Below are 25,508 nucleotides of genomic sequence, written 5' to 3' on the forward strand. Positions count from 1 at the left end.
GTTCGCTTTAAAAAAAGTCTCCACTAACCGCACTTTCGTTCTCATCCTGATTGAGCCACTTACTAGAGCTGGCCTCAATCTCACAATTGCTGTTCTGGCTTTTCTGCAATTGTTTGCAATTGCCTCGCCAAGGTCTGCTTCCGCATTTAGCGAGCTGCCTAGGTATACAAAGGAATTTACTTCCTTAACTTTTTCACCATTAAGATAGATATCATTTGATCCTTCTCCATTCACTACAACTATCTCGGTTTTACTTAATGATATTTCTATCCCTGCATTTTTGACTTCCTGACTCAGAGCATCAAGACTTTCTTGTGCCTCTTCAATTGTGTCGGACATTATCACTAAATCATCGGCATATGCAAGGTGACCGATCTCTGAGACTCTTTTCACACATTTCTTGCACACTTCGTCAAAAACTAGATTGAAGAAAGTGGGGCCGATTACGCACCCCTGTCTCACTCCTCTCTCAAGCACGAACTTGTTCTGCGTGTCTAATACAATTTCAACCTGCTCATGCAGTTGCAAAATGATGCGACTCAAGAGGGTTGCCCAATTTGCGACTTCTTAGGGCTGTGAACAGTGCTGTCCTGTCCATCGAAGCGAAGACCTTTACAAGATCTATAAAGATCAGTGTCAGTTTTTTCTTCGCTTCAGGTGCCTGTTGGATCTTTCTTCGAAGAGTCCCATTTGCCTCCACCGTGCTTCTGCCACTTCAGAACACGAACTAGGTTGTCTAGTGGTTGGTCCGTGCTTCTCTCGATTCGATTTTTTTAGTACTTTACTCAGTTCTTTCCCTGCAACATCAAGAAGAAAAATCGATTGGTAGTTTGATGGTTGACCTTCTTGAAAAAGCTGTTTGCTTTGGCATCTCGTTATGCTTTTGGAATCTCTGTTGTTCCTTCCCAAATCTTTTCAAAGCTTGCCGTGATGGCTGGGACTACTTGGTCCTGCAAGGCTTTGAGTAGATCAGCCGTGATTTTACTGTTCTGGTGCCTTTCCTGAGGAGTGATTTGCTTCAGAGCTTGATTTCTGCCCTACTTGGGGTGTTGAGCAACTTGTCTGGTGCTTCCTCTAGTATCCTTGAGGTCTGCGTCCATGACATTTTTTATTTGAAGAGCATTTCATAATGCAATTGAAATTGCATGTTGCTTGGCCAGGAAGTTATCTGGGCTCGATCAAACCAAGTCAAGCATTAGGTTCCAAGAGTTTCTTTGAAAACTCTAAATGCTTCTTTTACAGAGTTTTCTGAAGACAAATTTTCAAATAGATGAAGATCTGCTTCTACTGCCCTTTCCTTGCACTCAATCGTGATGCGTTTTACGAGCCTTTCTTTCAGTTCAGGGCTTCTCTGCGCCAAAAACGTTTTGAAGATACTCTTCCTTTCAGAGATCTTTTCCTTTTACGCTATTGTCAGGTGAGCTGCCCAACAGTCTGATTTGACGGAAAAACCTTGCTGTAGTGACTGTTCTTTAATCAGTCGTTGCAGAAGCTGAGTTAGGTCTTCTGGCTTTGCCATTAATGAAAGCTCCTTGTTCAACCGATTTCTGACTTTTTCTAGTTTGAGATTTTCTCCTGATCGACTTCTCCTTTTTCCTGACCCTCTTCTCCTTTCTTTTGCTCTTCCTCACAATTTCTCTTCCGATCAATACCAGCATCGCATGATACGAGTAAAGGCTGTGTCTCCATGAACTTTTTTGCGCACACAAGGGCAAAATCTTTCAGACAAATGACCGGTTCTTGGATGCCTCCATGGATAAGCTCTTAGCTTCGGTTTCGAAAAAAGGTGTTCTCAACCCGTAAGTTGTTTTCCAGGCACCATTCATTGAGCAGCATTCCATTTTTTCTGGTCTCATCGGCTATCGTAAACGATCCGACTGTTCTTTCCAAGATTGCGCTTCTTTCTCTGCCAAGTGCTGCTTTAAAGACCCTTAGAACTATGAGCAAATAGTTGTCCTTGCAGTCGACTTTTGCTGTGAGTGTCATTGACAGCTCTTCTAGGTACTCGAGAAACTCTTTTTCATTCGCCTTTTCGGTTGGGGCATAAGTTGAAACAAGTTTCAACTTTGTCCCGCAGACTTCAAACCAGCCTACAGCATTTCTTGGTGAATGAGCTGTACACTTGACACATTTGACTGCGGAGTCCAACGAAACCCCAACACCCTTTTCTGATCGTTTCGCATTTCTTCCACCCACTGTGGGCAAATAAGAAATTATCACAGCACTTGCGCGTATCTGATGCGCGTATCTGATGCTCTGTGGTGAGTTTCATTTAATGCGACCAGGTTTATCTTCCTTTCTATCATCACCTTAGTCAGGGTATCCAAGGAATCATTCTGACATGCACTTCTGCAGTTCCAGTATGCAATCTTGGCTTTCTGCTCCTGTACAGAGGGCCCTGTGACCCTTTGACTTGGTCTTCTGAAAGGGGAACTGGTGAAGGTCCCCCGGTTGTAGGGTGCTCTCTCGCACTTCCTTCTCGAGATCAATCTTTTCAGTTGTTTTGCTGCCATGATTGCTTTTGCTGGTAATTTGGCCTTTCCCCTTGTGGTAGGCTCACTTCCTGATCCACAAGAACACTCACCATTGCCATTAGGCACGCTGTAGTCGGTCTTTATTTATGTCACTTTTTCGCAAGATACTGCCGTGATGTCTCTGGAAGTCGTCTTGTGATGGATGGGTGTTGTGTACACTTAGTTCGCGTCCTTCAGCTCTTCAACAACGGATGGTAACATCACCCACTATCGGTCACCATAAAACAAACCATCACTGGCTATTGTAGTTTATGTGTAATTATTATTCTAGACGTATTGTTATCGATGGGTGGATGTCTTGGATTGCCTGTCAGTAACTTCGACTCGGGATGCGCTTTGTGAGGACTACCTCTTCTTGATAGTCAGGACTATCCTTTTTAAAAAGCTAGTATTTATCAGTTTATTCAGTGCTGGCTGGCTTTGGTTCTCTCAGATTCTCTACTGCTCTAATTACTAGAGCTATATATATTGTTTTCTGAGCAAATACAATTTAAAACATTGTTATTATACAATTGTTCATTGACATTTAATCATACTAATATGTAGCTAAACCAATTATGGTTAATAATGGTGAATCACCTTACGTAGGTGTGTAGCACTATGTTACAAAGATATTACAGACCACACTCAGTAACGAAGACTAAAACGTGATGGAATTTTGATGAAACTGGGGACAATTTACCGAAAGACCTGTATGATTTCAAGAGCTCATAATTATCACATTATCACCTTTGTTTTTTAATCACTCTTATGTATAAATTTTTTTGCGTCAGCTTTTAAGAATTCTCGTAATTCGATTCTTTCGATTTCAACTGCAGATGATTTAAACATTTTCACTGTAGTTTTAACAAGCTGTAACTAAATTTTTATTTTGTGTAACAAACACCCAAGACAGTATATACTTTAAATTAAATGAAGTAGTATCTTGCTCAGCTCATTTAAACTCAAGGTTGAAAACAAAATTAAACGGAAAAGCAACTCTGGAAAGTAAAAATATTTAACTTTTAAATCCAACACTTGAACTCTACCGGTACTATGTTGGAAATTAAAACTAATTTTTACACAGACGCGATGCTGCGCTTCGCAAATAATAGCGAGAACATGCCAAAATCAGCTCTTAAGTATCAGCTCAAAAACCAAGTGCAAAAATAAAGTAGAAATAAACCATTTTTTTAGGAAAAAAAATACGGCTACGTCTCGCATTCCATCTGCGACCTAGAGATATTGAGTCTCGCGTACCAACCAGTCAACCACTGTCGGTATGAAATTTCCAATGCTTCAGATCGTGATTATAGCGAAAGAGTCACCAAATAAGTGAACAGTTTTAATGACCATTTTTGGCGAGTTAGGTTAGAAAAAAGAAGGTAAGTACTAATACACTAACTCTCGCAGTGTAAACCTAGTCAATCGAATATTGGAAAAGAGTAATGAACGCAAGTAAACAAAAAAAACACTGATTTCTTGAAAAAATCTCAACTTTCGAATTTCGAAGAAAAAAAAAGATGCCATATAAGCTCTTTTAATTTCTAGAAGGGTTTATGACTGGCGCTTTTTTGATAACATTAACCCAACTTGAGAAAACTGTATCAACAGGTAAGTTTTTATTCCGCTGTAAATCTTTAAATTAAATGCCACTTTCGAAACTAGAAATCGTTTACAATTTTTCGCGCTATTTCCACGTTCGTATTGGAGAGTGCTATTTATGTAACTTTCAGCAGATGTATTTCAATTGAACTCTAAAAGTGCAGATACACCTAAGTGCCTTCAAAATGCATCAATGTATGAATGCTTATCTGTAGTTATTAAAGCAATTTTTTCCTGAAAAAAAATCACCAAGACCTATATAAGAGTCTTCACTACAATCATTATTCCTAATAGTACTGGGCTAACTGACAGTTAAGGAAAACCAAGAAAGCTTTGAAAAATCATGATTAAAACGCTTTCTGCAGTTGAATCTTGGTTGAATCAATATCAATATATATCTCTGCATTAGCTAGCTCATTTACCTTTGCCTGCTTTTCAGATGGTGCTACATTATGGTCGTGCCACCTTTCACTTTCATTTGCATGAGCTGACATCCAATTGGAGGGGAAGTTTGACTTACTTCCATCGAACACTGCAACTTCCACTTCCTCCTGTTCTCCATTGTGTTTTAAGGCAGCCGGGTAATTTCCTGCTGCTGCTGGGTTTTCATTGGAGAATGCCATTGGGTTTGACGTCTGTGGGTTGTTTCTGCCGCTTGAATTCGTGTCGCCTTCTAGATTCACAAAACTCGAATGTCCTGATGATGCTCTCTAAACATAAGCAACATGTAAGTTAAGAAACAGTTGAACAAATCAAGTGGAAAAACTTGATTTGTTTTTATTCCCTCATTTTTATCCAACTATCTTTTCCCCCATTTTTTGAAATAATTTATTGTATAAAAAGTGCAAGAAAAATTAGAAATACGCCTCGAATTAGTAAAAAGAGATTAGAATTAGTATTAGTCAATCTTATGAGTATCACACACTAACCACTCAGCCACGGACGCTTCATTAATCCCAAACACTAGCCACAAAAAAAGCAGCGAACAGATGATAGGCCATTTCCACTGACAGTGAAATTTCCAAATAAGTGAACACTAGTAATAAACACTTTTATTTGCGAGTTACGTTAGAAAAAAAAGAATGTTCATAATAACACACTACGCTGATCACTAGCGTAAACAAAGTAAATGAATTGAACTTAAAAAGAAATCAGAAGAGAAATTGCGAAAAATCAAATTTGACCCTAAAAAAATTCAAGACTTCCTGAAAAAAAATCATCACAACCTATATAAGAATCTGAACTACTTTCATCGACTCTTAACAAAGAATGAACTGAACTAAGAAAATCAAAAATCAATTCAGGGAAAATATAATTTGAGCGTGAACGTTTTCCTAAAAGAATTTAAAAAATCATCACGACCTTTAAATGTGCCTTCACAAAAATCATTCACTCTTGATCAACCTTTTTTGTAGGTACGCTGTGTATGATGAAGCTAGCTTATCTTCAATTAAAATCAGCGCAGACACTTCAAAGCCCCTCCAGAAAAATAAGCACGGCCGCTGCTAATGACTATAAGCAATAAGATTTTCCAAATAAGTTCAAATCATTAATCCATGCAGACATGTCTGACCTCGTGCTCTTCATTTTTGTCGCTGCTCGTCCCTGTCTCCACTGCCTTCGTCACTACTTCCCTGTTCCTCTCCCTCTGTCTGTCTTTCTCTCTCCTCCTCCCACCAATCACAGGTGACTCATTCACCACGGACAACTGACTACTGCTACTCACCTGGTGGTGGCCACTCACTCTTGCACTCTGAATAAAAACAAACAGTTCATTTTTCTTATCCGGTCCAAATTAACAACACAGAGGCGAAGCTGTACTACGGCAAAACAAGCAAAAAAAACGCCGACAAGTAGATTTAAAAGTGTCAAAAAGTCAAACTATAGCAGTCAATGTGAGAAAAAAAACATTAACTTCATTGTTCGAATTTCAATAGAAGCGAAGTTGCACTTCGCATACACAAGCAACACTATGACAGATAACGCTACTGGGAAAAACTGAATGCGTAAAAGTTTGAGACTACATAATTGCTAATTGACGCACGCCAATTATGACGCATTAGCAGTCAATTTGAAAAAAAAGGAAAACTACCAACTAACATGTCTCACTTTATAGAGCGGACGCATTTTAGCTAGTATACGAAAAGTTTATTAAAAACATCCGTCCCTGCCCAGGTTCGAAAACTTGAGATAAAAAAAATCTTAAATTCCCGTTTTTCACAACCCCTTCAAGAGCACAAATGCAATTAAAAATTTTTCGGCCCTTCAAAGACGACTTACGAGGCAAATAAACATATATATCATCAGCCAAAACCATTTAAAACGAAGAAAACTAAAAAGAAAAAACGAAAAGAATTATCAATTCCAATTTCCTTAATAAAAAGCAACAAAAGAGCAATTGTTGTAAAAGCAACAACAAAAATTTGAAACGGCCATTTATAATGAAGACATGCTCAAAAACGGATTCTGGGAATTCTTTCGTAACATACATTCCAACTGATTTTGCTTAACTAGTAATTAACCCCCCCCCAAAAAAAAAACTATATTCTGATTTAATAACGCTTGCTAATCGCAAGCGTAATAAAACTAATAAAGGAAATTGGAATTGCTCTTAATACAAAACCAGATAAAAAATTATTTTTTCTTAACAAATTTTCACTATCAAAAGTATCAAACTTTTCGAACAACTCAAAATTGAAAAAAAAAAATCAGCGTATGGATCTTTTCAAATTCTCCTAAGGCGAAAGGAACCTAATCATGGACTTTTGGGAAAAATTATGGCAAAAAAAATAATTATTAAAAAGATTCTGAGACAATATAAGTTTGTATGTTGGTCTGTACAGTTGTATGTTGGTCCTTCCCCTTACAGTTTGTAAAGAGCTGTTTGTATGTTGGTCCTTCCCCTTGTGAATAATTCGTCTGAATTAAATGAAATTCAAAAAAAGGTCAACTAAACCTAGAAAATGAACGACATGAAGCCGCAGGTTTCGTTTTTTGGCTCTTTTCCAGTTCCCCCCCCCCCCTTTTCAAATTCAATTTCGAAAAGCTTAATTAACGTTGTCATAAGGCAATGATATTTGGCGTGGTGAACAAATCGACAACTGTGAACAGATTTGTTCTTCATATTTAACAGCGTAACATCACGCATTTAGCTGTAATAACACGTAAAACAAACATAAAACTCGGTTTTTTGAAAGGGGGGGGGAACTGGAAAAGAGCCCGTTTTTTTAATAGTTGTGGTCAGAATACTATGTGCTGTTTGTTTGCACTTGAACCAGCTACTCAATTTTATACACAGAAGCGAAGCTGTGCTTCGCAAATGAGCGAAAGCTTAAAATAGCCATAGAGAAAAAAATAAAAAAAAAATAAACAAGAAAAAGTGGTTTTGACAAAAAAACGACCACTACTGGAAACGATTTTGTCCTCCGACATTCAATTTTTCAAGTCGACTACTCTACACAGCTGTACCATTGACGCTTACATTAGTCAATGATGAAACACAGTCCAAACATAAGTCAATGATGAATTGGAGAATACATGATATTAAACTGCCAATTCTATGCAAAACCAGCTCTAATATTTCGGAGATCCACACTTTTTCGGTGGTATATTCCAAACAAATATTTGAGCTATCAGTTGAGTTAGACCCATTAAAAAAACTAGGCACTGCAGATACAGCCTTTGCGAATATCTTTTATATTCACCTGACCATGATTTGAACCATGATTTAGTGCACTGCTTTCTGACTCGGCCATTGCATGTTTAGAACTAGTGTTTCTAGATGCCTTCTTCGTCCTCCTGTGTGACACAGTTGACTTAGTCGAACTCTCCCCACTGCTGGTGCTGCCTGGTGTTGTCAATAGATTTGGATGATGATGGTGGTGATTAATACTCATAGATGGTTGAACTTTCCCCCCATGGTGTACTGCTGGGGTCGGGTGATGATATGCGTACGATACGCTAGACATTGCACTTGAAGATCCGCCTGAAAACAAAGCAATTTAGCTTTGAATTTCTTTTTTTTTTGGCTAAATGTCCTGTTCACTCGTAATGCCGATTGTATTACAAGTCTTACTCATATTTTTTCAAAAATATATACAGCTGGTTGCATTTTTCGTAATTTTTACCTCAATTGGAAATTTAAAAATACGGAAATATTCTATAAAAACGCAACTGATCAACTAGCTTTCCAAGTATTTTCTGTACGAATTGGAACTCCCCGAGTACGAATTGGAACCCGCCGAAAGTCTTAAAATAATTAATCTAAATTAACAGCTCAGCAACAGTTCAGATCGTTACGGAGAACCACCGCTGTGATGCAATTAGGAACTATGCCCATATGCTTTTGCAATCAATTTTCTACTCTGTCGCATCACACAGAAGCATCGATCACGTTTTTTGGTAGGTATGGAACCACCAAATTATTGACGAAGTGATAGCCAATTCGATAACGTCCACCGTTCGCAGCTACACAATTTGAGCAAAATTTGTTGGAAAACTTAATTTTTTAACGTAATTCACACAACCTTCTTTATAAATTAAAAACAAAAAAATGTAAACAAAAAATTTCACTTAGAGTAATCATCAGACATAGTTAATTCAAGAGTCTATTAGTCGAGATAGTATAATTACAAGGGGCGGATCTAGAATTTTATCGACCTTTTTTTAGGTCGACCAAATTGATTTTTCGAGATCTCCCATATCACTAAAAAGTCCCTGTTTTGGCCATATTTTCATAATCCGCCCCTGATAATTGCTATTGCTAGGAGTACTAGATTTTTTGGCTCTTTTTCCTTTCCCTCCACCTGCATTTTTTTTACTAGTTAAGTTACTGTTCACATGGTCCGATCGCTATTAAATATGACATGCGGACTAGATAGGCTGCGCCAAACTTATTTGGTGTTCATAATTTACCTTGTAAAACCACTCATTACACCATAAATTTGATGGCTGTGTGAGGTGGGGGGAAAAGGAAAAAGAGCCGATTATTTTAAAATTCTTGCAAAGATATCAGTACCAGTTCAGACAGTCAACGCGGACAATTTGAAACAGAAAATAAAACGTAAAAAATTAGCGAGATGATGCAAATGTTAGCTAGGAGCCTGTGAGAAAATAAGACAACAGATATCAAATAGTTATAACCTTGTTGCAATCATAAGACCGCAGATCAAAAAGACCAGGGTTGGCAAATTGTGTGTTATTTTTGAAAATAACACACTAACAATTAACTATTGTTAAATAATTCAACACATTAAGAAACATTAAGTTTTTTGAAGAGAAATGCCTGTTTTCCAGCTTTCTCGCCGCCAAGTTTGCCTCTGAGAATCCCATACGTGAATACATCACGTTGAAGAATTCCAAAAATAAACCAAAAATCCAGAATTGAAAAAATTCAGCACCAATAAAAGCAATATAATCCCCCACCCCACAAGAGGAAGGATATTCAAACTGAAAAACAGTTATATGCGGAATGTTTTCCCAAGAAATACCCATATTTCTACGAAATAGTTAGCATCAACTGTTAGAAAACATAAACAACATTATAAGTTAAATTGAATGTTAAATAACAATATTGAATAAATTCCCAGCCCTGAAAAAGACGGGCCAAAATTTAATTTTTCCGGCATCAAGATGCTAGATTTTGATTTGAGCTACTCTCAGCTCTCAAAATCTGAAGATGAAAAAAAATTGAGGTTGAACTTCAACCTACTTTATTCAACGTCATATCCTATTAAATTTTTATGTGATTATTTATTGCTGTCTTATTTACATAGCACCCTTAAGCTCTAGTAGTTGTTAGTAGTGCACAAAATGACATCAGAAGTGCTAGTCGTCAACTCACGAGTCGTTTATTGCGCTGAAAATCATGGCCCAACTTCATTTAATTATACCCAGAAACCATAATGAAATGAGTGCTTTCCTTCAACTTTAAGTAATAGAACCATGAAATAGCCATAACCGTACGAAAAACATCCCAAACATAACCCAACTTATCAGACAATAAACATAACATAGACAACAGACAGTTTAAAAAAGAGTCATTAAACACAAGAAAACAGAAAAAACACTGACTTTTTTTTGAAAAATATATGACCTTAATTTTAAGAACAAATTGATAAAATTAACCCAACTTAAGAAATTTATATCAATAGGTACAAGTTTCATTTCGCTGGGTAATCTGATATTTAAATTCCATTTTCGAAATAAGAAGTCGATCACGTTTTTCGTGGTCTTTAAATTTTTGCTGTTCGATAGCGAGTTTGTTTTCCTTTTAACAAAGGAAATGAAGTGAACTTAAAACAAAATCAAAAGTCAAAGCGGACAAAACCAAAATTGAACATGAACAAATTTAAGACTTTTTCCTGAAAAAAAAAATTGAAATCGCATCATCAACCTGGTTGAAGAAAATTTGAAATCTTACAAACTTAAGATTTTGAAGTGTATTTGATCACATTTCAGCACCTACTTTACATTCGATTCTCTTCTCAGTGATTTCCCTTGTTAACTTGAGAAAATTTAGCCTAAAATTAACCAGGAAACACTAGTTTGATCCAAAAAAGGTATGTTTATGACGTATCCTTCAACTCTATTTCAGTTTATTGACCTTAAAAAGGCAAAAGTTTGCAGTAATGTGAAAAACTGAGAGCAATAAAGTTAGTTCCATGAAATGAATCAGCATAACATAAGCCATTTTTTACGTTCTGTTTGCCTAAGACTTTTTAAAATTTAAGTTCCAGACAATTCGTCAAATTCCGTTGCTATCTATCAGATCAAGCATATGGATTTTAAAATCACTTCGAAAGGTTTTTTTTTGGCTTATCGAAATTTTGCCGTTGTGTTTTCAATGTCGCGCAGTAGATATAAGAGATCCTCACCGCGTTCATTACTCTTAAAAATTAAATAACACTTTCGGAACTAGAAATCGATCATGCTGTTTTGCGCCATTTCAACTTTCATCATTGGAGGGTGCATTTTGCCTACCTTCTAGCCAATGAATTTGAATTGAATTCAAAAAATGTACAAACCTAAGGGCATTAATATGTGCATTTATAAGTATGAATGCACATCTTTTGCTAGCCGAGCATTTTAAGACTTTTCCTGAAAAAAAAACAAAAAAAAGAAACCATCGCGACCCTTAAAAGCGTCTGAACTACGTTCATCGACTCTAAAACACCCACTATAAGTCGCCAGTCACAAGCAATATCTGAAACTCAAATACAAGCAGCACGGAAAGCGAAAAACGCGCATGCCATTAAACTACAAGGCTGCATAAATAACAATTCAAACAATGTGCACAAAAACAGGGCAATGACAATAGCGAGTAACCATGGCAAACAAATCTGAATGGTGAATTTAACACAGGATTGCTTGCGTAAAGAATGCCAAAAAAACGACCACAGAAGAGGTTTTAAGTAGGGAATGATCGCTTACCGGAAGCTATGTAGTCCGGAGGGAACTCTAGTATCTGCATGATGGAGTGCATCTTGCATTGTCTGGCTGCATGTCTGCCCTTCATTATCCTCTGTCTCGCAGCCATGACCCTAAAACACACCTACTCATCAAACGACAACCCACGACGTTCATCATTTGGTCAATCATTACCGGAATCACTCAATTATTGCAAACAATTTCTATGGTGCTACTCCATTTAATGCATTTCTGGTATCATAAATCATAAGAAAATTCTTGAGTCATTGAGGTAGGAAAACTGACGGCAGCTAGTTTCCTGCATATATTATCATCTAATGAAAGAGTTTTGTAATGTAACGAAATATTAATAAGCATTTAGATATTCTTGAAACTGTTTCAGCTATTGTTCCTCCGACACAAGAAAAGAAAGAAAGAATTTATTTCTCCTGAACAAAACAATTGAATAATATTACCCATGGAACAACACCTGGAGAGGAGGGACAACGGTATCAATGAATTAAGAAACGTCGTATCTCGGAAATAACAGCAATTGAGCAGTCGCATTTGGACGCAAGATTTGCAACTCATTAGAGTTCTCGTACAAACCCTAACTACAGGGTTCAGAATTTCAATTTTGAAAAAAAAATTCAAATTTAAGTTTTCTGAAAATTTTTTGAAAAAAATCACAAAAAACGTCACACCTGGAAAACTACAAAGATTTGAGTAGTCATATTTGGAGGCAAAATTTGCAACTCCTGAGAGTACTCTAACATCCCCCAACTAAAAGATTGGATTCTCGGAAACGAAGACTATTTGAGCAGTCGCATTTGAACGCAAGATTTGCACTTTGGAACTCCTGAGTGTACCCTCATAGTAGCCAACTTTAAGATTGGAATTCTTTAGAATTTTTTAAAAGCCAAGTTTTCTTAAAAAAACTAAAACGTCATATCTCGAAAACTACAAGGATTTGAGCAGTCATATTCGGAGGCAAAATTCGCAATCCATGAGATTACTCTGACAGCACCCAGCTACAGGGTTGAGATTTTCAAATCTTTTGATTTTGTTTAAATCTAAGTTTTCTGAAATTTAAAAAAAAATCCAAAAAAACGTCATATCTCGAAAATGAAAAACCCTGAGATTTTCCTGACAGTACTCAACTACATGATTGAGATTATCACATTTTGTGAATTTTTTAAATTTAATTTTTCTGTCAGTCTCAAAAAAATTGTTGAAACAGTCCCAAAAATTGTCTTATCTGGAAAAGTAAAAAAAATTGGCTAATCATAATTGGAGGCAAAAACCGCAACCCCTGGAGAAGCCTGACAGTTTTCCACTACTGGGTTGTTAATTTTAAAATTGGTGAAAAAACTGGAAAATCGAAAAAAAAATTAACCATTGCAATATACGATATAGCTTAAACATAAAAAAATTCTTTCGTTAAACATGCAAAAATAGTACGTTGAAAAGGCTTAAACATGGCGAGATAGTGAAGCCCGCATTCTAATACATAAAAGACTTCGAATAACAACAAAAAATATTTTCTCTGAATGAGTTTCTAACAATTTCTCAATATGACAAGCAGTTAAAATAACACATAAACAATCATCATCATGACCAAACTAATCAACTGTCACTATGTCATTAAACAAAATTTTAAAAAATCCCTCTTTTCACTCAAAAAACCGAAGTTTGAAAAAAGGGAGAACAATTAACAGAAATTACATGTTCACTACAAAATGACCATTTGACGTAAATGGACTACATTATAAGGAGAAAAAAAAATATTATTTAAATTGTTTCAGATATATTGACTGCCAATTTATTTGTATTTAGCGAATTAATCAAATCAAGCAGATCTTTAATCAGGTTTTAAACTCTACAAGCTATTGCTGTTAAGTTTGTATCGTTTGTGAAAAGGATTACCTCCCCAGACTTGCAGTTCAAAGGCAAAATTAGTAATTAAAACGATTAAAAATAAAGGTCTTACGGTTGATCCTTGTGGAACACTCGATTTCATGCCAATCAGAACTAACACCATGACATACGCTGTGTGCAATTACGTGATCAAGTTTTGAACCAGTTTAAACAAATATGCCAGAAAAATATCTTTCTAGCTTATATAATGATCTGTCGCGACCAATAGTATCGAAAGTTTTTTTTTCAAATTCAAAAAGAAGCTGTTAAAACTATCAGAAGAAGCGCTAATCTCAGCCTTTCAGTAAACTCTGCAAAAGCCTCAATTGCGCTTTGCCTACTACGAAAACCTTATTGACTTGAAAACAGCAGTGAAATGTTTTCAAAGAAGGATTAAACGCGATAGTACATCGCTCGTTCACATACTTTGCTCCAAACAAAAACAAGAGATTGGCCGATAATTGTTTTAGTCTATTTTTGTTTCTTCTTTTTGTAGAGGAAAAACATTTGCTTTGCAAAGCTCTTTCGTAAACAGGTTTTAATTACAAAAAAGGTTGATAATAAAGCCTAGATGGAGATCTATTACCTTAGATGAAGTTTTTACTATTACATTACTTATGCAATAGTCCCAAGAAGAATATTTGTAATCTAAAGCCTTAATAATGTTCATGAACTCAAATGTGTTTAATTAAGTAAGAAGCATTGAAGGCAGATTATAATCGAGAATTAGACAGGCAGCATTTGGAATGTCTTTCTTGATGGCTTTTCATGTGGTCGTGAAAAAAGTATTCAAATCAATGGCTATATCGGCAACCGTAGGGTTTTCACAAATGTTAGAGAGGATTGTGTTGGTGGGATCTTGTTGGCCTTGAAGCTTCTGCCGCTGATAAAAATTGATTGCTAATAAGTGTGCCTTGAGTTTCCGATACAATTTTAAAATTTTGTTCCAATAATAGTTTTTCTTTGATTGTTTAATTTCACTTGCGATCCCTTAAAACTTCGAATTTTTTCTTAAAAAATCTCATTTTTTTTTACTGTTTCTTCTTTTTCTGAGCACTACTTGTCGCTTAATTTAAAAAAATTTTGAGTCTATTTGTAAACCTAACTGACCGCGTTCTTAATTGTTTTTTAGTGCATTTATGAGGAGCTAAATCATCGAGAAATCTTACAAACAACCTCTGAAACAAATTTCATGTGTGATTTGGGTTCTTTAAGCGAAACCGTTATGATTCAGATGATTCAAACAAATTTCGAGCTTTTCTAAAAACTCAAGATACTTTACGTGGAATTTTAAGAAAGATGTACCGCGGAAAGAAATTTCATCGAGATATTTCTCGCTTCCATTTTCATAATTAAGTATTTTCGAAACAGACAGAACAATATTGATAAAAGCAATGATCCTTACAAGTTTGTTTATTTTCTGTTACGTCATGTTTCGTTATAAGTGATCTCAAAGCCGTTTGATGGTATGCTATTTTTGTGTCATTCCGATCAAGAGAGTTGTTCTGCGTAGTATCAATATTAAAATCGCCCCACAAAATAGAAGCTCTGTTTAGGGACTTTCTCTCATCTAGAAACTGATACGCTATATACCAAATAGTTTAAACACTGAAAAATTCTTTCGTTAAACACGCAAAATATACGATATAGCTTAAACATTTAGAAAATCTTTCGTTAAACATGCAAAAATAGTACGTTAAAAAAGCTTAAACATGGCGAGATAGTGAAGCCCACATTCTAATACATAAAAGACTTCGAATAACAACAAAAAATATTTTCTCTGAATGAGTTTCTAACAATTTCTCAATATGACAAGCAGTTAAAATAACACATAAACAATCATCATCATGACCAAACTAATCAACTGTCACTATGTCATTAAACAAAATTTTAAAAAATCCCTCTTTTCACTCAAAAAATCGAAGTTTGAAAAAAGGGAGAACAATTAACAGAAATTATATACGTCAAACGGTCACTACAAAATGACCATTTGACGTAAATGGACTGCATTATACGGAGATTAAAAAACATAGTATTTAAATTGTTTCAGATATATTGACTGCCAATTTATTTGCATTTAGCGAATTATTCAAATCAAGTAGATCTGTTATCACATTTTAAACTCTACAAGCTATTGCTGTTAAGTTTGTATCGTTTGTGAAAAGGATTACCTCCCCAGATTGCAGTTCAAAGGCAAAATTATTAAATAAAACGATTAAAAATAAAGGTCTTTGGGTTGATCCTTGTGGGTCACTCGATTTCAAGCCAATCAGAACTAACACCATGACATACGCTGTATGCAATTACGTAGTAGAGTTTTGAACCAGTTTAAGCAAATATGCCAGAAACATGTCTCTCTAGCTTATATAATGATCTGTTGCGACCAATAGTATCGAAAGTTTTTTTTTCAAATTCAAAAGAAGCTGTTAAAATCATCAGAAGAAGCGCTTATCTCAGCCTTTCAGTTAACTCTGCTCATGCCTCAATTGCCGCTGATAAAAATTGATTGCTAATAATTGTGCATTGAGTTTCCGATACAATTTTAAAATTTTGTTCCAATAATAGTTTTTCTTTGATTGTTTAATTTCACTTGCGATCCCTTAAAACTTCGAATTTTTTCTTAAAAAATCTCATTATTTTGACTGTTTCTTATTTTTCTGAGCACTATTTTTCGCTTATTTTAAAAAAATTTGAGTCTATTTTGTAAACCCAACTGACCGCGTTCTTAGTTGTTTTCAGTGCATTTATGAGGAGCAAAATCATCGAGAAATCTTACATACAACCTCTGAAACAAATTGAATATGTGATATTTGGGTTCTGTAAGCGAAACCGTTTTAAGTCGGGTGATTCAAACAAAACTTCAACTTTTTCTAAAAACTCAAGATACTTTACGTGGAATTTTAAGAAAGATGTACCGCGGAAAGAAATTTCATCGTGATATTTCTCGCTTCCATTTTCATAATTAAGTATTTTCGAAACAGACAGAAAAATTTTCATAAAAGCAATGATTCTTACAAGTTTGTTTATTTTCTGTTACGTCATGTTTCGTTATAAGTGATCTCAAAGCCGTTTGATGGTATGCTATTTTTGTTATTCCGATCACGAGAGTTGTTCTGCGTAGTATCAATATTAAAATCGCCCACAAAATAGAAGGTCTGTTTAGGGACTTTCTCTCATCTAGAAACTGATTCAAACTTTTGACGAAAGACATTTTCTTTGCCTTGCGTTTTTGTATACAAAAGAATAAAGAATTTACTTTTGTTATTTCAGCGTGTATACCTTCATCAAAGGGCACTAACATCTGATTCAGTAAACAGCAATTATTACTAGCTTGAATTATGACACCGCCACCATGCGTGTTTTTTTAAAAGTAAAACCGATTATAGCCATTAACTAACCAGCTTCCGCTTCTGTCACTCTCTGTTAGCCAAGTTTCAGTTAGGCGTGTGTTTCAGTATTAAGCGGAGACTCAAGACTTAATTTTAGTGCTTCAAATTGTTCGAAATTTTTTTAAAATTATCTTATATTCAAATGCATATTACACTATTTTTCATTGCTGGAAGAGTTTGAGACACACTGAGAAGTACCCGAACGATGGAACCATATCGAAAAAACTACTTTTCAAATCATTTATCTTATAACCCATGCCAATTCCTCCATCGTAAAAACTTGAGATTTTGTAAATACTTGGGTCATTGTGATAAATACCAAAGTTTCCTCTTTTGTCCAATCATTAAAAATACGATAACCCTTTTCTTCATTCCTGATAACCGATGTGCGATTGAAATATCTTCCTCTTCCATACAGGCATCACACAAAGGCGAAGCTACGCCTCGCAAACACAAGCAAGGAAAATGCAAAAAAGCTCTAAGCAGGTAAAACAAAGTAAAATAAGGAAAAGATAAAAAGTACACCTTGGGAACGTTGAGATTAGGAGTAACACATTCTCACATTTCCTCCACGACAGCTCGTAATGTTACTAAAACTTGGCACCATCAAAGCAGTTATAAAGCAGCCAAACTATTTAAATTAACCGCGTGGTTAAAGAACAAAACTATAACTCGCTTTTCAATTGGGAAGTTCTTAGCTCAGAATTGGTTGGGTAATTTTCGAAAAAAAAACTAAAAAAGATTCCAAAAATCGACCAATAATTCGAAAACTTTGCTTTTCCTAAATCCATGAACAATTCTTCACAAAAGCATTGGAATAGCTTCTGCTTTCGACACCTTGATCTTTAGATTGAAGATTTTCGCACCCTGATTTTTTAGATTGAACCCTTAATATCAGACTTAGCTGGTAGTTTACGAGATTAGTGACAAAAAACTGTTTAAATTTAAAAAGGAATTTTTCCGAAGTCCACATCAGCTTTTTTTACAAAAAAAACATAGTAAAACAGATTACAAAGAGAAAATCCAAGTACCATGTTAGTTTTACTGAAATAACAACCTAAGAATCAGCAGATTAGATTTTGGAAAAAAAGACTTTCCAAAGAACGGGCAATAATTCAAAAATTGGACATTTTCTAGCGCCAAATTTTCTTCAAAACGAAGAGCATAGCCGCTCGCTCAAGTGAGATTCGCATAACTGACTTTTATCTTTCGGTTAGACTCTTAATTTCCGATTCAGCAGGATAGTTAAAAAAAGAAGTTGGAAAAATGAACCAAAATGTAAAAAAATGGGCTTGTTTGAGGTCATATCATTTTTTCTGCCAATTTTAGGGAAGAGTCGCTTGAGAAAGGAAGATCCTCATAATTTGATTGAAACTTGTGCATTCATTATTTGAGAAAATCAAAATATTGAAATCATTGGCCAAAAATCTCCCTACTGAAATTTCTGCAGGCCATAGATTGTTAGGTGAATTGAAAAGAGACTAGCGACATATGCAGGCACATAGAGCAGCTGGTTTTTCCATGGGTACCTTTTTTGTTGAAAATCTGTATTAGTTTTTGAGAAAAATTGAAATTTCAGCGGAAAGTGGTAACAACATTTTCCAAAGCGTCGCAAATAAAAACAACAAATCCCATAAATTTTCATAATACAGGTTTTTCTAAACAGGATCTAACACTAGCCAAAAAAAGCAGCAACTTTGAATTATTGATATCTAAATAAGCTTAAATATGATTAAGTTGACCAAAAGTGCCACCAATTGAGCACTTTTATTTGCGACTCTGGTTATATATTAAAAAAACTTCACAATAATACACTACTCTTTGCTTGTCTTAACAGCTCTTGATAGTTTGAGCACCTTCTGTATGGTCTTTTTCGGCTTTTAATTGATCCGTTTTCCTTGTCCACCTTTTTTCTACCCTCATTTACTTCGAAAACTTTCATCGGCCACACATTTCTAACTTTTCTACCTCGCACTTTCTCATGTGATTGTTTTTATTTACAGTTATTTCAATATCTTTGTTCAATTTCTTCTTTTAATCCTTCTACACCAATTCTTACAGCTTCGAAATAGTTGATCGCAATTGTAAACTCATTTGGGCCACTATCGAAGGAATCGCCCTATTTATAGACTGTTCAACTGCGAAATTTATCAAATTTTGAAGCTTCGTCATTATCCTCCTCGTTGAGTAGGCTCAAAACTGTGCATAACCTTGTGGAAGCACTTGTTAATGCAAGAATCTGGTCTAAACACCGAAGATCAGCTTTGGATTGTTTAAGTGATATTCGGCTCAGTTATTTCATTCTGCACCTCAGTATAACTATTTAATAAGTTAATCATACCAATTAGGCTAGAAAGCAAAAAAAACTATGGCCAAAAACCATTAAAGGACTAATTTATCCGGATGATTTATCAGACCGGACTTCTACAATATTTTAGTAATTACATCAATGCGCAGCTGGGCTTCGCAAACAAGCGAGAAAACGACAAAAGCTGCTCAAAGTGAAACACTTTTGTTTGAGCTTTTGTTGTGCCAGATTCGAACATGCATGCGACCTCACATATTCTCACTTTCTCGCACCTGCGTCACGGGCCATTGAAACAGGAGCGAGAAAGCGGCAGATATACGGGAGCTTTAAAATTCTCCAAAACTCTATTTTGCATATGATAATTTGTTATATAAACAACTTAAGGCAACCACACTAATTTTGCATGTAATAAATTCGAATGTTATAAGCCAAAATGCGTATAAAATCTGCATTTCGAAATTCTCCCGAATTATATCGAGATAGAAAATTTCTGAAATGGGATTTTAATTATTATACTGATGCAGCTATAGCTGCTAATAAAAAGCCAATGCTATGCAGCACAAATGCCACCACATATAAATAAAACTAGTGCCAAGGGCTGCGTTGAACCTCCGACAATTAGCATGGGAGTCTCGTCGTTCCCTCAACATACAGACGCTTGACTAATGGCAAACACTAAAGGCTTTTTCCTTTCCCCAAGTACGAAATTTTACAAAATGTTTGATCGCATTTTTCAGTATCATGAAAACTGTCATGAGAACTAGTTAGGCCCTGGCAAACACTACTTAAACGATACTTAACTATGTAAAACCTCTTAGGGTCCATAAATTGAAATAGCAGCGAAAGATTTAATTGAATGAATTAGTTTCCCATTTTTAGTATCAAGAGATTAAAGATCATGACTTCAGAGATTATTCACATCGGTATGAACGAATTATTACTTCAGATGAAAGTCAATTGGTTTTAATTAGACAGTGTGCTAAATATATATAATGCACAGTTGAAACCCCCACTCAATTGGCGAACATCTGAAGCCCAAAACGTTTGCACTTTGTCTTGCCCAAATTCTTAGTGAGAATATCAGCCACCATATTGTCAGTCCCAATATAGTTCAAATCCAACTGTTTCTTTTGAATTAAGTCCCTGATGAAATGTAGATGAATAGCAAAATATTTTACGACTCCCTTGTTAACGTCGTTTTTCACAAGAGAAATACATGCTTGGTTGTCCACAAACATTTTGAAATCAATTAAATCGAGTTTGATTTCGATCAGTAAATTCAACAGGAATAATCCTTCATTACAGGCTAACGAAAGAGCTGTAGCCTCTGATTCAGCTGTAGATTTTGCAACAGTAGTTTGGAGTTTGCTAGCCCACGATATTGCACCGCTGTTTTCAAACAGGAAAAAGCAATATCCACTAGTACTGCGTCTAGTGTCACTGTCACCTCCCCAATCAGAATCAGAATAGCCATACAAGATTGGCGTAGCAGTACATCGTCTGTAGATAAGTTTATACGATCTAGTTCCTTTCAAATATCGTAGAACTCGTTTTGCAGCAATCCAGTGTACTTCAGTAGGGTCGTTCACATATCTACTCAAGCAATGAGCGATGAATGAAATATCAGGCCTTGTAGTAATTGACAAGTAACTTAGACTGCCGATAAGTCCTCTATAATCTTTGTCGTTTGCTAATTTCACCTCATTTGGTAGCCGTTTACAAAGTTTTAAACCATCAGCTGCAGGTGTAGACACTGGTTTACACTCAATCAAACCAAATTTTGACAGTAGCTTGTCAATATACGCTTCCTGAGAAATTTCTAACCCATCCCCACAAAAGTTGAATTTCATCCCCAAAAACCAATAAAGTTTTGCTGTTTCGCTGATTTTGAATTGACTAGATATTTGTTGTTCAAATGATATAAACTTGTTAGCATCATTGCAAGCGTAAATTATATCATCCACCCAAATGCATACGTATTCCAAAACATCTTTTGAAATTCTCATGAAAAGACAGGGATCACTTTTTGACGCTGTAAAATCTATTGACTTAAGGAACATCTGTAAGGTATAGTACCAATTTCTTCCTGACTGCTTTAATCCATAAATAGATTTATTTAGCTTACAAACAAGTTGATTACCCCCACTGTCTTTCTGCTCAAAACCTTCAGGTTGTTGCAGGAAGACATTCTCTTCCAAATTAGCGTTTAGATAGGCTGTTTTTACGTCCCATTGTCTTACATCAAAACCCTTAGCTGTTGAAATTGCTAAAATAAGTCGTAATGTTGCCATTTTTACTGTAGGACAAAAGGTTTCCTTGAAATCAACGCCTTTGATTTGATTGTAGCCTTTAGCCACATATCTTGCCTTGTATCTTGAAATTCCCCCCTCATTATTGTATTTCAAAGTAAAATGCCACCTTCCCCCCAAAATAGTTTGATCCGTTTGTGGAACTAATTCCCAGACATTATTGTTGATCAGAGAATTATATTCATCCTGCATTGCTTTTTTCCAATTGGGGTTAGAAAGTGCATCGTTAGCATTTTTTGGCAAATTATCAACATAAAAAGTTGCATCAGCTAGCCAACACTCATCAAAAATTGTCTCATTTCTAAAAAATGAAATCTCAGGCGCATTTAATTGTTTGATCCGTCTGCTGCGGCGTAATTGATCATTTTCAAGGTTTCCGCCATTGACATTATCCGCAGAATTTTTCTCAGAAATCTCAGAATAGTTTTCAACGCTTATTTCCAATTCCCGTCCAGAATCATTTTCATCGTCATTTTTGAAAGGAAAAACTTTTTCATCAAAAGTAACATTTCTACTCTCCAAAAATTCAAAGTTTCCATCAAGCTCAGTTCCTACTATATAACATTTACTGTTCAGACTATATCCAAGCAGAAATCCTTTCACGGCCCTTGAATCAAGTTTTTTCATGTTTACTTTTTCGACAAACATATATGCAGCACAACCAAAAATTTTTACGTGTTTCAAATCAGGTTTGCTTTGGAAAAATTTTTCGTATGGGGTTACCCCAATTGCAGAATGATAAACTCGGTTTTTCAAGTAGAAAGCTGTTTTCAATGCAAAAGACCAAAATTTCTTTTCCATGCTGGCAGTTTGTAAAAGACATCTAGTTATTGCCATTACACTACCCCAAGTTCGCTCTATTTTACCATTTTCCTCTGGTGTATAAGGCGCAGAAAATTCAGTTCTTATGGCATTATCAAGACAAAACTGTTTAAACTTTCCAAATTTGAACTCTTTTGGATTATCACTAGCTATTGTTTTTGGTTTACCATAATCCGCTATGAACTGTTTGAGCATCTGAGTGCTATCACTTTTATTTTTCAATAAGTAAACCGCAGAAAATCTTGTGTAGGAATCAATAAAACCTATTGCGTACTTAAAATTGTCTACAGATATCGTATCAATTGGTCCCAAAATATCCGTATGAACAATTTCTAGTTTTTCTGTAGCTCTAGTCCCCCAAACTTTTGGTATCGCTTTCCGCTTAGCTTTTTCAGTTTGACAATCAACACAGTTATTATGTTTCTTTTGGCTAAATTTAACTCCCTCCGTTAGATTTTCTAATTTCTTGATGTCATCAAAATTATTATGACCAAGCCGTTTATGCCAAATTTCTATGTCCGAAACAACCATTGCAACATTTTCCACAGAGTGTTCATTTGCCAGTTCAATTTTCATTTTGAAAAGATCTCGTTGATTTTGAAGCAAAATTTCAGAACTATCTGGTAAAATTATTCTGGGACAAACATCATCAAACATTACATCAGCTTTATTTCTGTTAAGTTTAGATACAGAAACTAAATTTGCCGTATACGTAGGTACAAACAGAGTATCTTTCAGTTCTATAGTTATCAATCGACCATCACTTGTTTGAACTTTAAACGTTACTTTTCCCTTTCCCACAATTTTTGAATTACTTCCATTTGCACAGCCAACATTTCCATTAATATTCGTATCAAGTTCCGTAAAAAATTCGCGTGTTTTAAACATATGCGCAGAGCAACCGCTATCAATCAAGCAAAATTTGTCGGAATTTACGCCAAAATCATTGTCATTAGAATGAAAACTGAAAAAGTCGACAGTGTTTTCATTTTCTGAAGTAAAATGGCTTTTGTTTTGTTGATTTTTTGATGTAAACTGTTTTTGATGGCTGCTATTTGAATGGTTATTTTGGGTATTTTTCCTACAATCTCTAGCAAAATGTCCCATTTGATTGCAATTGTAGCATTTTATGTCTTTCTTGCAATCCTGTTTTCTATGACCTTGCTTTCCGCAACTGTAGCATTTAATAGTTTTATTACTAAAAAACGTTTCATTTGTTGAATTTTTCTGCAAAAAAGTCTTGCTTGTTTCGGCAAAATTTGACAAATCTCTTTTAATCTCGTCCAAGCTTTTTGCATCTTTCGAAAAATTCACCACAGTTGTAAAATTATCAAATTCTTTTGGTAGTCCTTTTAAAAGCATTGCAATCATCATTTTTTCAGAAATACCCTCTCCCGCTTCTTGTAGATTCATTTGCAAATTTTCCGATCTAAGTATGTAGTCCTTAATCGATTCGCTCGCCTCTAATTTCAAATTAGAAATTTCATTTAACATTCTTTGAACACGTGGTCGTTCCGTACTTTTAAAGTAGCTTTGCAGCCGATTCCATGCCGCTGAACCATCTGGTTTATCGCGTTTTATTAGCATTACAGACTTTCGATCAAGGCATTGTATTAATTCACACCACAATTGTTCTTTTCTATCATTAACATTAGTTTCATTTTCACTACTTCCTGGAACATCTGTTCCCTTCAACGTTTTCTTTAAATTCAAAAGAACTATACGAGCTTCAAATTGCTCAGCAAAATACTCCCAATCATTTTCATTTCCCGAAAAAGTCAATTTTTCCAATCTTGTTTGAATACTTCGTGCCATGGTTAAATGTCACTTCAAATTTCGAATTGTAAAACTTCTCTTTCAAAACTTCTCTTTTCTTTCAAAACTTCTATTTTCAAAGTTGTAATTCATACAACCAATTCTTTTCTTTCTCTTGAAATCCTATGCATACAAACCACCGTATAATTTTACTCTCTGATGCTGTCAGGCGTAGAGTCTCAATTCTTCACGAAATCGCCCATAACCTCTTAGGGTCCATAAATTGAAATAGCAGCGAAAGATTTAATTGAATGAATTAGTTTCCCATTTTTAGTATCAAGAGATTAAAGATCATGACTTCAGAGATTATTCACATCGGTATGAACGAATTATTACTTCAGATGAAAGTCAATTGGTTTTAATTAGACAGTGTGCTAAATATATATAATGCACAGTTGAAAAAACCACTGGTTACACCTTAAAATAGATATTCATGTGAGGTGGGGGGCTGAAGGAAAAAGAGCCACACTGGCCACCAAAAAAGCAGAGAACAGATGCTATGCAATTCCAATGCTACAGACTGTGATTATAGCAAACACAAACGCCGGCTCTTTTCTCCCCCACCTGCGAACTTTTTCAAATCCTTTTTATTCACATTGTCCGATTGACTAATTTTAGGGCCATGACAATCTTATTTGGTCTTCACACTTGACCTTGTAAAACCCCTCGTTACACAAAAAAATTTAGGTTTATGTGAGATGGAGGGTTGTGAGTTTGGTTGAAAAAAAAACTGATTATTATAGCCTTATTGACCAATTCAATCCTTTCACTAACTAAAAACAACAGAAAATTTGGGAAAATAAGCGTGGCAGAATATTCTGTGCTACAGCAACGAGGAATTCAAGTATTAATTTTTCTGACATTAGACGTTTTTGTCGGATTTTTGTAAGTTGACTTTTCAAACACAACGAATTAAAATGATAGCATGAAATCAGAAGTTTAGTGTCAATGTGAATACGAACAAACCTCGGTTCATCGCCATGCCTACACAAGTTTTCAAAGATTTTCAACAAAGAAAATGTATCTTGGTTTCAGCCGCTAACATTCAGCGGCACGACGTCATTGACTTTATCCTACGCTTCTTTTTCCCAAAAAAGCTATCTGAAACCGTGTTAATATTATCAGTAACCTGATATGGTCGTCGAACTTGAGTTGAGCTGAGAAAAGAGGTGTGGAGGTCATAGTGTCTGTGGCCTGTGGACTCCCACTCATTGGCACCATCCCCGCAGGCACTACTGGTCTGTTCATACTCAGTTGCAGAGAATGCGTGTCATCGGCACAGCCAGTCACTTCGCTATTCTGAACAAATTTGAAAATTGATCCATTTACAGGCTCAAAACAACGTTCGATAAATTAATTGAACTCGCTGTTGCTTTTTCTTTAAATAAAGGGGCACAGAAGTCACAAGCTGCTTCACTTTTGA

The 25,508-nt window shown here is 35.5% G+C and overlaps 1 protein-coding gene across 2 annotated transcripts in view; it reads right to left on the bottom strand.

The window, feature by feature from the left end:
* Positions 1-25,508, bottom strand: part of LOC134848887 (protein CLEC16A-like) — a 244,273-nt gene that overhangs the window by 40,338 nt on the left and 178,427 nt on the right. Inside the window, exons 18-22 of one of the 2 annotated variants that reach the window (XM_063866408.1) lie at positions 25,215-25,384; positions 11,550-11,659; positions 7,823-8,103; positions 5,692-5,871; positions 4,541-4,828 (exon numbers count right to left, since the gene is read on the bottom strand). In XM_063866408.1, coding sequence (XP_063722478.1) covers positions 4,541-4,828; positions 5,692-5,871; positions 7,823-8,103; positions 11,550-11,659; positions 25,215-25,384 — 1,029 coding nt within the window. The remainder of the gene's footprint in view (positions 1-4,540; positions 4,829-5,691; positions 5,872-7,822; positions 8,104-11,549; positions 11,660-25,214; positions 25,385-25,508) is intronic. The other variant, XM_063866409.1, reaches the window with a different exon arrangement.

The sequence above is a fragment of the Symsagittifera roscoffensis genome, chromosome 6 (genome assembly GCF_963678635.1).
Source record: "Symsagittifera roscoffensis chromosome 6, txSymRosc1.1, whole genome shotgun sequence".
In the NCBI taxonomy this organism is placed as follows: Eukaryota; Metazoa; Xenacoelomorpha; order Acoela; family Convolutidae; genus Symsagittifera; species Symsagittifera roscoffensis.